This window comes from Oxyura jamaicensis, chromosome 1, assembly GCF_011077185.1.
Source record: "Oxyura jamaicensis isolate SHBP4307 breed ruddy duck chromosome 1, BPBGC_Ojam_1.0, whole genome shotgun sequence".
Classification (NCBI taxonomy): domain Eukaryota; kingdom Metazoa; phylum Chordata; class Aves; order Anseriformes; family Anatidae; genus Oxyura; species Oxyura jamaicensis.
In genome coordinates, this window is record NC_048893.1 from 101316261 (window position 1) to 101332151 (window position 15891).

Below are 15891 nucleotides of genomic sequence, written 5' to 3' on the forward strand. Positions count from 1 at the left end.
CTTGTTGATAAAGGTGCTCTCACCAAGCTGTGGGAACTGACGTCTCAGTTCAGCACAACAGTCATTCTGGTAGTAAAAAAATCATGCCGTCTATGCAACTTGCTCCCATGACAGTAAAATTGAGTCCTCTCTTCTAGTCAGATACTATAGAACTTACAAAACCACTGGAAGTCTTTAAATTTTCTACAACAAATCCCTACATACACACTTAATTTGTCATTCTGTTACAAAACAGAAAAAAATCAAACTCAGTTTGTTAAAATATCTTTTAACAACTACGAGGTTTTCAAATATTTTCTGGTCTGGTCAAGAAAATGCAAGTAAAGCCACCCTAGTTTGGTTAAAACCCAAGTATGAAATTCACTGTGTTTAAATGACCTGATTTCATTAGAATATGAAGCTTAGAGCTATGAACATGTTTGAAATGGGAACTAAACAAACATTTGTTTAAAATTCTATAAGCATATATATTATTCTACACACTTAGAGGGCTCAGGAACTTTAGATATGGATGCACATCAGGATCAGGTAGCTCTAAGGCAAGCTGCAGTTTCAATTCTGATTCAGGGCACTGAAATTTATTGTGATATTCTTAGGGTTTTTCAAACCTAAGTATTAGTTTTTAATTGTAAAGTACACCAACTTAGTGACTTTAAAAGTAACCTAGGTGAGCCAGCAGAAATTTGCAATTTCATTACCCGATAAACTGCTTTGAAAGAAACAGGTGTAGGTGGAATTGGAGGGCAAGTGGTGAAAACTGCAAATACTTGCAGAGCAATTGCTGTTATATTGGCCTGAGAGGAAAGGAAGGAGACTGCAGTGAGATATGTATGAGGATTTTGACAAGAAGAGGCTGTGAAAAAGATAAAAAGATGAGGCATGAATACAATCTGGATAGAAAGGTGTTTACATAGAGGGAAAAGAAAGAATTTCAGATAACAGATGCAAGTAGTCTGAAGAATGATGATATTGATTGTATCTGTGCATGTGTGGAGAAGAAAAGGGCTGGACCTTTTAAGTAATGGTCAACTGGTCCTATGTCTGGAACTTCTTTTTCTCACTCCCACAGCTTGGACACCCCTGCCATGATGCCAGAGCAAGAGAAAATTCATAGTTCAAAAGTGTGAGTAAATAAAGGCGTAATGGAAAAGTGAGCTGTTTCCACTAAAGACAATGACTGCCACCAAGATTCTGATACATTATAGCTGGGAAGGGATCTTCATGCCGCATGAGACTCTAGATTTTCTTATTTCAGATCACCTAGGGAAACAATATACATTCTACTCTGAGGAAATATTGTACTCTACACCACACTGATGAGGTACCTCCCTGGAGGGCTATGCCTTAAAAAGCCTTTAGCAGTAGCTGACTTTGCAGCATTGTCTGAACTAAGTCATTATAGAAGCACTGCAAAAACAGATCTGTATTACTTTTAGAGTGATGCAAGCGCTTAACAGTTAAAAATGTTTTAGCAAGCATATTCTTTGCATGTAAAACATGCCTCCAGTGGTCTTACTGGAAAAGAAGAAATCCTGATGGTTGTCTTACCTTAATTTTCAGAGAGTCAGTGTCATAAGGACTTGGTGTGAAGTCAGTGTGCACTTTGGCTCGACCACAGAATGGCCCACTGTAAGGGACTTCATCATCAAATCGGAGGCTATCCCTGTTGCTTGTTCCATCAGAGCAGCTGGTCACCCCACCTTAAAGAGAATCAAGTGGAAGTTGAGATCTCCTGTACCTAGTGCCCAGACATTCAGATCTGCACAGCAGCAGAGAGGAAAGCACAGAATTAAGAAAGTGCATACTCCACATTGTTTTGACACATTCCAGGAAAAATACATTCAATAAAAAGCATACTACAACAGACTGAAGAAAATAGGTTGGAGATCTTTCATTAAAATCTTCCCTACAATAATCTTTTTCTGGTGATGATACTAATAGACTACACACTTTACTTACAGACTTTTTTGAAATATTACCTCTGCAGATTAATAACATGTACTCTGAAAGTGCAATTTAGAGAATTAATTTTGCTGAACTTCTCCTGTTTATTCAGAGAAATGAAAACAAGTACTGTAGAAGTTATTTTATTTCATTACACAGCTAGCTAAAACATCAAAAGAACCTGCATTGCAGAGCAAAATTTTAATCTTATCAACATTTCTACCTGTCATTTTATCCAAGTTGAGCAATAAAATATCAGCAGAGTAATTCAAGCAAATTTGAGCAAGCTCTGCAATATCCCATCCAAATATGTTTTTAGATAAGAGCAGCAGTGTGTTGGAAGTAAACTCCCATATATAATTTTCACAAATCACATCACAGAAAATGATCATAAAAATGGTTTTGTTTGAGGTGATTGCTTAAGTGCACAGCTCCATCTCAGGGCCAGATAAACAGCTAAGTGGAAACGGCCAGGACTGCAATTCAAGCCCCCACTTATGGCTCACGTAACGTCTGCAGTGACAGCATAGCCATATCATCATGGACAGCTGTGACCTTCTGCCCAGGGACTGTCCACAGCAGAGCAATTGAAGATATGTGGAGGCAAACTCCACCTCTCACCAGATATTCGTTCATCCTCCAATTGAGAATACTCCGTTGGGTGTGAGGGTTCAGTGAGATTTTAGAGAAGTAGACTGCGTCTCTGCATCACGATCTGAAGCTGCTAGGTCAGGCTCCCATCACCCGTCATCTCAGACAGACTTCTCACATTGTCTGTCTCACATTCAGAGAGTGAAAAATGAACTCACAGCCACTATCTGCAGAGACGATGCTTGTGTGGCTGCACCCAGGAACTGCAACTCTGTGGGTGCCAGCACCCCAGCAGTGCTACCCCCCCAGAAACATTCATGGTGTATGTACCAGCACCATTCATTCTAATCCATGTTGTTGTTGTTAGTGTTATTATTATTTTTACTTCTTTTAATATCTCCACTCTTAAAAACACTCAGCTTATTTCAGGCATATCTACCGTAGCTTCCACCCATTTGATCAGATTATATTTTTGTCTGCCAGACTGAAGAACTGTCTACTACCATATTTTTGATCACCAGGTCTGATACCTCAGACTTAAGCAATAAAAATATTGAACCAGGGACTGAATAAGAAGTATGGATATCTTGTACTTACTAGATGAGCTCTGACCACTGTTCAGACTGTAGAGACTTTCCATAGAGTCACTGGCTTTTATGGAGCCCTTCTCAGTATGTATTCCACCACCAGGATCACTGTCATCTTTTTCTTCTTCATTCTTTCAAAGAAAAATCAGATGTTAACCACACTAAGATTTATTTTTGTCAAACTTTTTTTTTTTTTTTTTTTTTTTTTTCATTTTCAATCATCATTGCACTTGGAGATTTATTCATAACTACATTTTATTAAGAACCACTCCAAAAGAGAAAGCATTTTAGGAGTTGATGACTAGTACTAAGGATACCCAATCCAAACACTATGATCTTGGAGAAATCAGTTATCTCCTCTCTGCCCAACTCACTTAATTTCACTTCTTCTCAAGTGATTCTCCATCTCAGAAGACTGCAATATATTACAGCAGCACAAAGGCTTATAATGAGAAATTTGTAGGTAGCCAAATAAGATTTTTTTTTTTTTTCTGATTGTCTGATGAAGAAATATAAAGTTTAATTCTGAAAGCTCATGGTGAAGGCCTTGCTGACACATCTATGTTTTATACTCAGCCTCTGAAAATCATGGGCACTTAGAGGTATGCTGGCACATAAGCAAGGGCATTCCAGAGACGGCTTGCACACATGTACAGCATCAATACATTTTAGCACCATACTCACTACCTTGCTTAACCTACACATTGGCCTCAGAATCGCATGCATTACAGAATTAGCAGATGCATTTTTCTCTCACAAAATCTAATGGTTATGAAATCTGTTCCTGGAATTTATGACATTAAATTACACCTCAGAAATCACAGCTTATACACTTAACAAATTCAAAACAAGAAGACCTGTATTTCAGTCACAGCTAAGTTAGGGATGATGTAACAACTAAGTGAAATAATGTTGAGCTTTCAAAAGAAGGAATTTCTTCAGCAGATTGCATTACATTCTCAATGTGCGCACTACCCTCTTGTACTTAGGATGTTACATCACATTTGCGGAAATGTTAATCATCCATCAGGGGTCTGATGAGGTCAAGCAAATATGACACTGCATGCACGGAGACCCATACAGGTACATACAAGGCATAACACTGAAATGAAAGACTATATTGGTTTTCAGCAAGGACAGTGCTTGTTACAGCAATCATCAGTCATAAGCCATAGATTAATCAGTGGACCAATATCACTGGTCATCATCTACTGCAGATATGAAGATCACACTATATGTGAGTCCAGCCAGGTAATTCATTGAATTTCTGTCATGTGAATAGTTTCTGTAAATGTGCAGAAGGTAAATGTTGAAATTGTGACTTTTCTTTCTCATAATATAAAATTCATGGATTGAAACTTGCTGAATTTTAGCAAAAAATATAAATTAAGGTAACAAATTAGGAATTCTTGTCTTTGACCTCCAAAACTGTTAAACATTTTTTTTTGTTTTCTAGTTGGGAAGTTTTATGTTTATTTTTCCTAGTTATTTGACATTGATACATGTATGAGATAGGATGCAGACCAGCTAGATTTTTTATGGATCCTTTTTCCTTATGTGTTTTAAAATTTGGAAATTGGTGACATAAGATACTGAGGAAACAGGGTTTACAGTGTGTAAAACAGATTATGTTTTTTGTATTTAAGAAAGATAGCTTCACATAGTAGATAAGAGAAAAGCAGATAAAACATATGAGTTGTCATGCTGTAGGATGCTGGCTGACCTCTACAAAATGGACTTTGGAAAAAAATCTTGTATTCAAAGATAAATTCTCCAAATGAAGAGTTTTGTACAGGCTGAGTATCGGACTGGTGACTGGGTTCAACCAATATTCCCCTGTGTCCCCATCTGGACATGTTTTGTGACACTTATTCTAATTCTCCTTGATGACAAAGCAAAATTTGATGATGTAAAACTCCTAGGTCTAACTTGAGCCCTTACTGTGTGATTCTGTACTTGTTTATGTGCATGTGTACTTGTTTATGTGCATTAGCATGCCTAGGAATGAAAGCATACATATTAGAAGTTGTTTTAATTCAGTACTTTTAACCATGTTTTCATAGAATCTAATAACTGATAGCTGCTTGAAACAAGAAGAGGAAAAAATGCACATAACATTGTTACTTCATATGCATTATCACCAAATACAAGATTCTTAAGCCGTGTTTACCATCTCCTCAGAGAGTGCCTTGATGTACTTTTTGCCCATCTTTTTCTTCATGGTAAGGGAAATGGCTCTCATCTTCTTACCCAGGCTTCTTCCATTATTTGCTGCTTTGGTTTGTACTGCATCTCCAACATCACTTACAGTCTCCAGCTCAGACACCTGATTTGAAATAAAAATGTAAGAAAAAACTCACCAAGAAAATATAATTTGGTGCAGAGGAACGAGAATTACAGAATAATGTTAAGGACACTAATGTAGTTAGGATGACAAAAGTTAGTCACAGCCATTTTCCTGGGGAATAGCATACTTAAAGAGGTTTGCAGCACACCCCTGCACTGCAAACGATAGAAAAAACAAAAACAAAAACAAACAAACAAACAAAAAAACAAACAAACAAACAAAAAAACAGTCTTTCTGGAATTGTGGTTTCCCTTTGTTTACTGTCCTTAATGTAAACAAGAATTGAGGGGATTTATACAGGTAGTTTGAAAACAAAAATGACACATCTGTAGTCTGCATACATGTGTTGGTAACTTCGGGAACACACCAAAACAAAGTGCACTTCTGCCTTTTTGAAAACTTGCTTCTAATCTTCACACCAAAGTAAGAAAGTTTAAGCATGATTCTGTTGTTCATTTTGGCAAGAACTCAATCATTCAGACAGATCCAGGTACACAAGTTCTCACCCGTGTAGAATTTATACAATAGTTACCCAAAGTTTTTTGCACAACTATTATGGGAAAGAGATCTGAAGAAAGTAAAAAATTGTGTGATACAAACCTCAGCTGAATCATCTGTCTTTGATACTGAGTGATGTCTGAAACGGTCAAAGCTTCCAAAACTACTTGTGCGCTGTAAAGAGAAGAAAAACCTGGAATCAATCACTGATTTTTTATTTATTTATTTATTTGTTTATTTATTCCTGTTTTGAAGACTTAAATACAGCTGTCAAGTCACCCATTTATGTTAAAAATTCCTTCCAAGTCATTAGACTGTGAACTGCTACATCCAGTGGAAACAAACGGCAAAGTGACAATATGGAAAACAAGCACTGTACAAGTACTGTACAAGTCTGTACTGCTGGAAACAGAAAAATCAATAAGAGAAACAATGCTGCTTCACAAACAAATTAGATAATGGGTATGATTCGAGTTCTTTACATCAATTTCACATAAATATACACAGATATCTGTGAATTACTTCTGGGTTAGATTGCTGTCTGTGAGCTTAGAAATAAAAAACTATTTCCGTAAGTATTTTGTGAGCCATAGAGTTGGTTATGGTTGTGGAAACTTATCAATTTTTATAGTTTACTTTCATGGCTGTGGAAACTGTCCAGGCTTCTTTACCAACAGGAATAGTCAAGGACCACTGTGTAGTGTGAAGGCATTTTGTCCAAAATATGTATGTTGTGGAGGAGTAACAGAATAATCAGGCAGGCCCCACAGTTTTGTTGATGACAAGTCAGAGACACCTTTAAGTTTGCTCCTTATATCAGCCAGAATTTGGACATTTATCAACTATACAGAGTCTTTAAGGACTTGTTTTTACATCTTCCCCAGTACTCAGTGCTAAGTCTGGAATGAATCCTTTTTTAAAACTCTTTACCTGTACATACAAAACTAATGTATTTTAATGCAGTGACAGATTTCTTAACTGGGGCTTACTATTATATACAATGCAATATCATCTCAGTTTATTTCTAAGTGTTCAAAATCCCTCCTGGAGGAAAAGAAAAAACAACATTGAGCTAAATAGCAAACCACAAACTGTTTGCACATCTTCAATGGTTTAACAAGTGATTTCAGATTACCTGGTTACAGACTTTTATGGATGTATTCATCCCTTTACTTTGCCTACATGATTTCAACCAAACTGATTCTTTGCTCCATTGCTTATATTCCCCCCAGCCACACGAGCCCTCTTTTCCTCTTCCCCTGGTTTCTAACATGCCTGTCGTGCCCCCTTCCCCTGGCATCTCCAGCTACATCTTTTCACTGTTTTCCAGGAAATCTGCAAGCCTGAAAAGGACATGCTAGCTCCTTGAATTGCTCTACCATTTCAACTTTCACATCTTCTCTACCTGGTAAGGTAGCTTGAGAGGATACTGAGGTGGATCATCCATTAGGCAAGAAAAGAGGAGGAGAAAAGGACTTGTTTAATAGCTGATCCAATTGCCCACTTTTGTGTTGCAGACATGCTTAATGCTGGTATAAACCTGCTTCCAGTGAAGCTAAGGGGAAATCTCTCCACAAATGCAAAAGGAGCAGAAAGACACAAACACTGAAAACACTGAGTGCTTTAGGGAATCCTGCCCTTACTGTGCCTGCCCAGTTCCCTATCCAGATGACTGGGTTAGTAATGCTGTTGAAGTGACGTGCTCTGAAATGCTGGAAGACCACAGACCTTTTTGAGCTGACACCTAAGTAAAAATTTCAGCTTCTGGGGACTTTCTGAGTGCTGACACAGTACTGTGCCTGCTCTGCCCCTCTGCCCACAGTCACCAAGATGGTGTTCACTGTGCTGTCTCCTTACACTCTCCTTTCCTGGCAGTAGTTAGTCCTCTGAGAGACTCAGCAGTAATGCTGCCATACTCCTGACGCAGTACAGGGTGACAAGTTGACATTCAGTCTTCACAGCTGTGGTCTGGTCTTAAGGAGGGAGTTCATCAAAATGATACCACCTATGATGAGCACACACATACCTCCCCTGAGTATTTCCATCTGGGAAGGACCCCATCTTATTCTGTCCCTGCTCATAAATCACAAGGTTACTACACGTATTAGCTTCTTTATCTCTTACACACAGTCACTTTTAAACTAAAAATAGTTTGCAGAGGGGAGAAAAATAAGACAAAGAAAAGCAATGAGAAGCCATGTGAAAAAACTTTGTCTTAAGTCTCTATTTCTGAAGAAGAAAATTTGCCTCTCCTGGAACAGAACTGAAAACAAAAACTCCCCACTGTTTATTTCCCTGTTTTTTCACCCACACTTATTTATTAACAACCCCCGGCATCCCCAGATAAATAAATAATGTGGACATAGCAGTGGGAGAGGCCTAAGCACAATCAGATAGGAGAAGAAAGTGTGCCCACATTTTGGATCCATGTTCTATTCTAACCATTGCAGCTTAAGAGAAAAAGAAATAACACCTTTTTTTTTTTTTTTTTTTTTTTTTTTTTTTTTTTCACTAACATTTCTAGGCCTATCTAACCTGAAAAATATTTCTAGCCAAAGGTTATTTGATGAACCTGACCCAGATTTCTGAATATTTTTGGACAAGTAAAATGACATTTACTATTCACTGAGGTGAAAAAAAAAAAAAAAATAAAAAATAAAAAAAGAAAAAGAAAAACCACACATCTCTGCCCTTAATTGATTGTAATCAATCTCATAAAAAATCTCTGATGGGTAAACATTGTGGTTTATTTGTTTGTTTTTACCCTGTGAAGTTGAAAAGGACCGTTTAGACTGTACACTTTAATTTTATCTAAATTTCCGATATAGAACTTTGCTATTAACTAGATGAACAATATCCTGTGACAAGGGGTTAGCTCAATAGTATGATATAAAAGCACAGCCCTAAGGATTATGGTTCTATTAGACAGGATTAACACCTTTCACTGGCTTGTCAACCCAGCCAAATGTGCCCTGAAGCATGGAGTGGGAGGCTGGGATTCACAGCAATATTGGGAAGGTATAAAATAGTCTCACACAGTGATCTCTAAACGTACACTGACCTTTCTGTTGCATTCAATCACTTGAAGATGTCTAGTAGGAATAACTGTATATTAAAGTGCAGATGTGCTGCAAATACTTTAAAAGGAACAAGAGTAAAAACATTGTTTATTGTTGGTCTTACCTATAAACAGCTTGAGCACTGGGAAATCAGTTATTGTTTTTTGACCCTTTAAACAACCTTATATCCTACGTGGGCAGAAGCCTTGGGCTATTTTGTAGTATACTTCAGTGTTGTTTCATGCCTATTAAATATTAATAAGGGTTACAGCATGATTTCCACTCTTCTAGATAATGGTCTTGTTGCACTGGAGAGTACTAAATAGGGCTGCTTCAGCACTTCTCTATACTAACTTTTTCCATTAAGTAATCAATAACTACCACCTTTTAAAAATGTATTCAACCCCATTATACTGATAACAAAAGGCAGATTTAGGAGCTATGGGCTGCAGGGGAGCAGGACGATGACTTTCAGTAGTTTCAGTCACTGCATTAGTGTCAGAGAACACCTACCTTGTGAAGATATGGCCAGGCCTTTTTTTTTCAGCTGAGGGGAAGCTTTTAAAATAAATGCAAAGCTACTAGGAGAAAATACGCTATTGACTTTTGATACCAGTGTTCAGCATCCTATAAGATTAAGTGATTTTGCTGACTGGATTCATGGAAGAGCTACCAATGGATATGTTAAGCAAATATTAATTTGCTCAATAAAATCTAATGGAGACATGAGCAGGGACCTGGTGAGAACACTTATTATTCCACATAATGACCAATCAAATAATTTCTACAAGTCAATGCACTAATTTTTATCCTTTCCCCTCTGGTATACCTAAATAGCATAATGGAAAATGTCAAAGATGTTTCAATATTTTAAATCCTTCTTCAATCTTTTTCTTTATCTTCAGTTCCCTGAAATTTGGGAACTTTATTTAATCATTTTTGAAGGGGTAAATGACATCTAATCACTGTTTATTTTAATTTGGACAGTCTGCAGTTTGTGATCTGGTTTGTCTGAAAATAGACTGTCATTTTCCCCTGAAAAGGGTATGGTATACAAATAGAAAAACAACAGCAAAAACAGGTGTTGCAAAACATGTATTTCTGTTATAAAACACCCTTCCATTGTAGAGGATATCATCAGAAAAATCAGGTAGCCCTTATGATAAGCTAGTCAGAGCTTCTCCATGTCTAAGGACAAACTTTGAGCCAAAACTGACAGCAGTCATCCTGCTAAATAATCATTCTGGGTGCTATTCATCTCATGTCTTCTTTTGGACAATTTAGACTGCTCAGAGATCTCTATCCCTGCTGTGAGAAATTCTGGCTCATTACGTTTTACTTCAAGTCCTATTCAAAGTAGAATTTCAGTCCAGCATGATGCAATGGCTTTGTACTGACCCTTTTGCTCAAGTAAATCTCTTGAAATTCCTCCATGCATTTTCATTTTTAGCTTCCATTCAACCTTAGACTACCCAGACCATGTAAGCTGTGCAAGGGCAAATGCAGTCACTGAGCAACAAAAAGGGAGCTCAGTGTGTTGCCCAGTTTCCTCTCCTGCCTTAGACACCTGTATTCTTCCCTCTCTGCTCAGAAGAAGCCACAGAAGCTCCCAAGAGGACAGTCTGTGCTTACTGCTTTGATCAATGGTGATAAGTGGAGCCCAGGATCTGATTCATTTCACCTGTTCTCAGCTGCTCCCAGTTCCTTCAGAATCAGGATACTGTGCTGGGAATGAAATAACACACTACCAAAGTGGAGATGAATATAACCACTCTGCTAGCTTATCTTACTTCTTGCACAGATAATCAAAGAAAATTCTCTCCTACTTTCCCAGAAGGCAAGATAGTAAATTTTAGCTTTTGGGATGTTCTGTGTAAAACAACAAAACCCCTCTCACTTCTGTATAAATTATGTGCATTTGCATACATGATTCAGTAACTTAAAATTGTAACGAAGAAGTAAAAAAAAAAAGAAAGGACATCACAACCTCCATACCTCAGGGATTTTTCCTATTTACACATTAGCTACACATATAGAAAATCTGACCACAAACCAAGCTATTAATATAACTTTATAGCCCACCGAAACATGGCTTAAACCTTGTACTTCACCAGTCAAAAGCAATAAAAAAGATACAGCTTGTTCTTGCTAACTCAAATAGGGCAATCTACTGAAATGGCATTTTTAACTGGCTTAAAAATGACTCTATAAAAGACTCCGGTTGTTAACATGGCCCACTATTCGTGGTCAGCATGGCGGTGGGGAGTGAGGAGAGCAGGGTGCGCTTTGAGCAAGGCTCCTGTCTTGAAGCTTCAGAGCAAGCACCCTAATTTTAACAGCAAAAAACAACTGGAAACTAAAAGATGTGTAAAATAACGAGTCAGTCATACGTAACACTCCCCCAGGTCAACAAACTTCACCTGTGGAAGTAAACGCCGAGCAGCCCTGTTATCAATGCCCCTTGCTGGCACCAGCCTTGGCCTCCGTGGCCTGAACCAACGGTGACACACAGCACGCAGTGAGGCCAGGGACCTGACCCAAGGATACTCAGTGCAGGGCAGAGAGCCAGGAGCCACTGCCATTACAGCAGGGTGCAGGGCTCCACAGGGAGGGGGCCCATTTCTGCGAGCCATCCCTGGGAGGAGGCAGGCCACATAGGAAGTCTGAGCAAAAAAAAAAAAGGTGATTTCACCCGACAAAAATAAAAATGCATTGCGCTGGTAAAGCAAGTTTGTGAGGAAAGATGTAAGAAGGTAATTTAAGAAAGGTTGTTTGTAGCACTAACAATATCTTTTCTGCAGCCAAGTTTTGCAAAATGTACAAGGGGGGACAGGGGGGATACAACTCCTCTTTCTTTGAATTCTCTTTTACTACTGCAGAACTTGGATCCTTGCAATCAGAGTTTGGAGCCTGTGACTGGCGATAGAGGTTTTTTTTAAAAAAGTTTTTTTTTTTTTTTTTTTCTTGCCCTTTTTTCTTAACTTGGAGAAGGAGATAAAGCTACCAACTGCTCAAGGGTTCCTGCTCAGGTCAGTGAGTGACAGCATCCAGCACCCTGTGTGGTGGGAACTTTTACTGGAGATACAGAAAATGTACATTTTAAACAGCACCATTGCTACCCAGTTCCTGCAGAGCACTCACCCCCCAGTGAGAAAAGGCTCCAAGTGCTCTTCTGACAACCTGGCCAAGTCTGGAAGCATGCATACAGGTATTGGCAATAATTATGTAATTAAGACTTTATTATTTATATGACATTTAATTAAAAGTGACTTTCAGTGGCACACAAAACCATGAAAAGAAAATGACTTTAAAAGAAGGTTAAGGATGTGTGACAAACTCAGAGGAGCTATGAAAATGACAGCTAAGGACTTGGCGTGATGTGCACCTCTACTGCACTGTTATCCTTTTTTATCCTTCACTTACACACGGGCAGAAACACTGAGGGACAAGCTTGGAAATCCACCCTCCACAAAACAGTTACCACAGTGAAGGGGAGTGTTATGTGAGCAAAGACTGGTTAAACACTGCGTAAGCACTGCAGGCTTTGGTCTTTAATGCCTTAAATAATAACATCTTTTCTATCCTGAACCTTCCTCCTCCTGAACCACAACAATTCGCATACAAATTCTGGTATTTTAAAAATGAATTGCCTTGTTTCAATTAAAGTCCTTTCTCTACTTCCTTATACAGCATGATATTATTAATGCTGGGTGTTATCCTGGCCCTGACCTTGCAGGGCTCAGTTGGATTTCTCTTGTGAGAAAAATCACTCATGTATTGGTCTGCAGGATGGGTTTTAAGAGAAGATGAAAATACGCGTGCCAAAAGGTGAGCCAAGAAGAATGAAGTGCCTGAGGAGTCAGTTTTGCAGGGAGCCCAGGACCCATCCTGCACACATGGAGTGGAGCAGGCTGCTTGGCCAGTGTCCTCTCCCAGAGGAGGCAGAGGTCTCTGTGTGGCTATCAGGGGTATTCCCCCATTAGCAGAGAAGTAGCAGCAAGGACCCCCATCACCTCATCATGCTGTACAAAAACCACAGGTGGAACAGTGCAGGGAGCCACAGCATGTCCAAGGGCCTTGCTGTCCTCTTCTGCATGGCTAAGAAGAGGCTGCAGCTGCTGATGGCCAGCCCTGCAGCACAGCGGGAGGGATGGATGATGCTTTGGTCAGAGCCTCTGTGACTCGGCTGTCATACCACTGCCATAATAGATCCCTTGCAGGGGTCATTTTGGTGGCAGCGAGAGACCCCATGCCTGTCTTCCACTTCATTCAGGCACAATGTGGGAGCTGGTCCTGCTCCCAGAGGAGTCACTGTGAATGAAATGCAGCTGCTGCATTCCTTGCTAGGGAGAGGCACATTTTGAGCGGAAGATATTCCTTCAGATGACCTTCCAAAGGGAAATAAGATTAAAAAGTAACCTCTAAGTCATGGTTAAATCTGACCGTCCCGAAAGCTCGTTTGGTTTTTTGAAGAGTAAGCAAACTTTAGAAAACCCTTGTACAAGTTTTACTGCAGTCCTGCAACCTTATCCTTGACAACAGGTAATGACCAACAATAAGCTAATTCTAAGAAACCTGGGGGGGAGGGAGGGAGGAGAGGGAGTTAGTTTTTATTACTTTTAAATGAGTGTTTGATACATCATGTTGGTTCCTCTGATTAATGTTCACAGCAAACTCAGCCATTGGAGTTGTAATGTTTCTGCAAGCTTCCCTACAGCAAAGCTTAGCCATTAATTCAGTGGCATATGTCAGCTCAGCAGAGCAAGGTCACTCTTCTCTTTCAAGGGGAACCTTTTTAGAAATAATAAAACTGACAGAAAGTTCTTTTTTGCATGCTTTATGTCACCTGAGGTTGAGTGCTGCAGTTAATATCACAGAGCTTATAAACATTCCCATCTTCAGCAGTCTCCAACCCCACTGGGCTCTTGGAACCTAAACATTTTTTTTTTTTTTTTTTTTAAGTAATATAGTGACAGCTTTATGTGGGGCAGATATACTGTATGTAATCCTAAATGAGTAAAAAATGAGTAAAAAATGAACAAATCTTTTCTTAGGCTCTTTAGAGGAGAAATTTTGGAAGTCACTAAGAGACTGCTGATACTGCAATATGGATTTAGGATGTTAGTGCTTAGAGGGAAAAAAATAAAGATTTTGATAATTTGTCTCCATGGATTCTTGTACCTTTGGCTAAAATGGCTGGGGGGTGGGGTGAGGGGGGGAATTAAAAATGTTACTGGTCCACCTTGTTCCTATTTCACTGTTAACTAATACTGCAGGCTGGAAATCTGTGTAGGCATGTAATGTAAAGGAGAACACAAAGTTAATTGATGTATTTATGGAATCATTTTGAACTTGCAAGTAAATAGAAATGTGTTAGTCATCTGTTATGACAACTAATTGCAACTGGAACTTATTTATCGGGATACAAATATTACAAAGCATGATAAACAAACTAACTACTGGAGAATAAGATCCAAACAATAGGTCAATTTCCCCCCTCATTATCTCCCTTCAGACATCCCGACTGCACTTGATTAATGAACCCATAGTGAGATTAGCTGAAATTGCCTTAATGGAGATGCACTGCAGTGGAGAAGCAAAATTCAGTGTGGTATCTATCATCAGTCATCGTGAATTTTAGTGTTTCATCAAATCTATATGTCCATTTATTTACATTATTTTTATCTTGGAGAACAATAAAAATCAAACAAAAGACTATACTCATTACAGTGGGTTAACTTTTGGCTCCTTTAAAATGATGACCAGTGTCACCATGCTTTTTTTCCTTCATATATCCTCCCTTGTCAGAAAGCTGAGCTCCAGTGTTGGCTTATTGCCATCAACTGGCCAAAGTTATCTTCATTGTCCAGTTGAAGAAAACATTGCATTTCATTGCAGCCTTGCAAGCTTCAAAACCCAGACATGCTTGCTTGCACAAAATATGCCTGAGAATCCTAAATGTTTGTTAGAAATTTGAGTATAAATAAAATAAGCTTCTTGTTTTGGACCAGTACATAAGCTGAAATAAGGTTTCCAAATCAGAGTTTCCTATTGATTTAGAACTGTGTAAGAATACCTCTTAGTGTACACGATATGGTATGTGAGATTCTGGGCTTTCTTTGTAGCATAAGTCCTGCCAGTGCAATCCTGGGGTGATGGTGGGGGAGAGAATAAATCTAGTTCTCTGAAGGCAAGATGGCATCCTGATTCTGTTCAGGTCATTTTTATATCAGAAAGGAAAAAATACAATCAACAGCTCAGTGTGGGTACTGGATATGGCAAATGGTACCCACCTAATATCATCAATTCCCCTTTCTCTGTTTGATTATCTCTTTGGCAGTGGGGTTACTGTGACCACAATTCAGTGGAAGACTAAGACTTCATTTAATGAAAAACAAATTCACTAGACATTTGGATTGTGTTTTCTTTCAGAAGCCTGACAAAATTGAGGCTAAGCTCTTGCAACCTTCATGAAAATTGTGCATAATTGAGAGACACCAATGAGATGATGCTATCAAGGAACAGGTAGCAATGAAAGCTTTGAGGAGTTAAACAAAGCCCCAAAACAAAGTCATACTCCAAATCCTTCTCAAATCTGGCCTATGGCTGCAAAGGAGATTGCATTATCTACAAGGTTTTAAACTTTCATGAATAGCAGGAACATGTCTGCTTCTCCCATTCCTTCAGATACTATCCAAAATCCCAAACACGCAGTTTTCAAGCATTTTCTCCAGGTAGACACAATGACCAGGAGACTCTCATTAATCAAAAAAATATAAGCCCTATTAGAGAGAAAGGAAGAAAATAATGGAAGTACCCCAACAGGCTATATCAGAAAGAGCTTTGCCATGTACTTGCGATTGGA

At 38.8% G+C, this 15891-nt stretch overlaps 1 protein-coding gene across 2 annotated transcripts in view; it reads right to left on the reverse strand.

Annotated features, from left to right (window-relative positions):
- The window catches only part of LOC118160584 (SAM domain-containing protein SAMSN-1-like), a 104956-nt gene that overhangs the window by 10258 nt on the left and 78807 nt on the right, over positions 1 to 15891 (reverse strand). For both annotated transcript variants that reach the window (XM_035315397.1, XM_035315398.1), the window contains 4 exons: positions 6070 to 6141; positions 5293 to 5448; positions 3133 to 3253; positions 1549 to 1700 (listed from right to left, as the gene is read on the reverse strand). In XM_035315397.1, coding sequence (XP_035171288.1) covers positions 1549 to 1700; positions 3133 to 3253; positions 5293 to 5448; positions 6070 to 6141 — 501 coding nt within the window. The remainder of the gene's footprint in view (positions 1 to 1548; positions 1701 to 3132; positions 3254 to 5292; positions 5449 to 6069; positions 6142 to 15891) is intronic.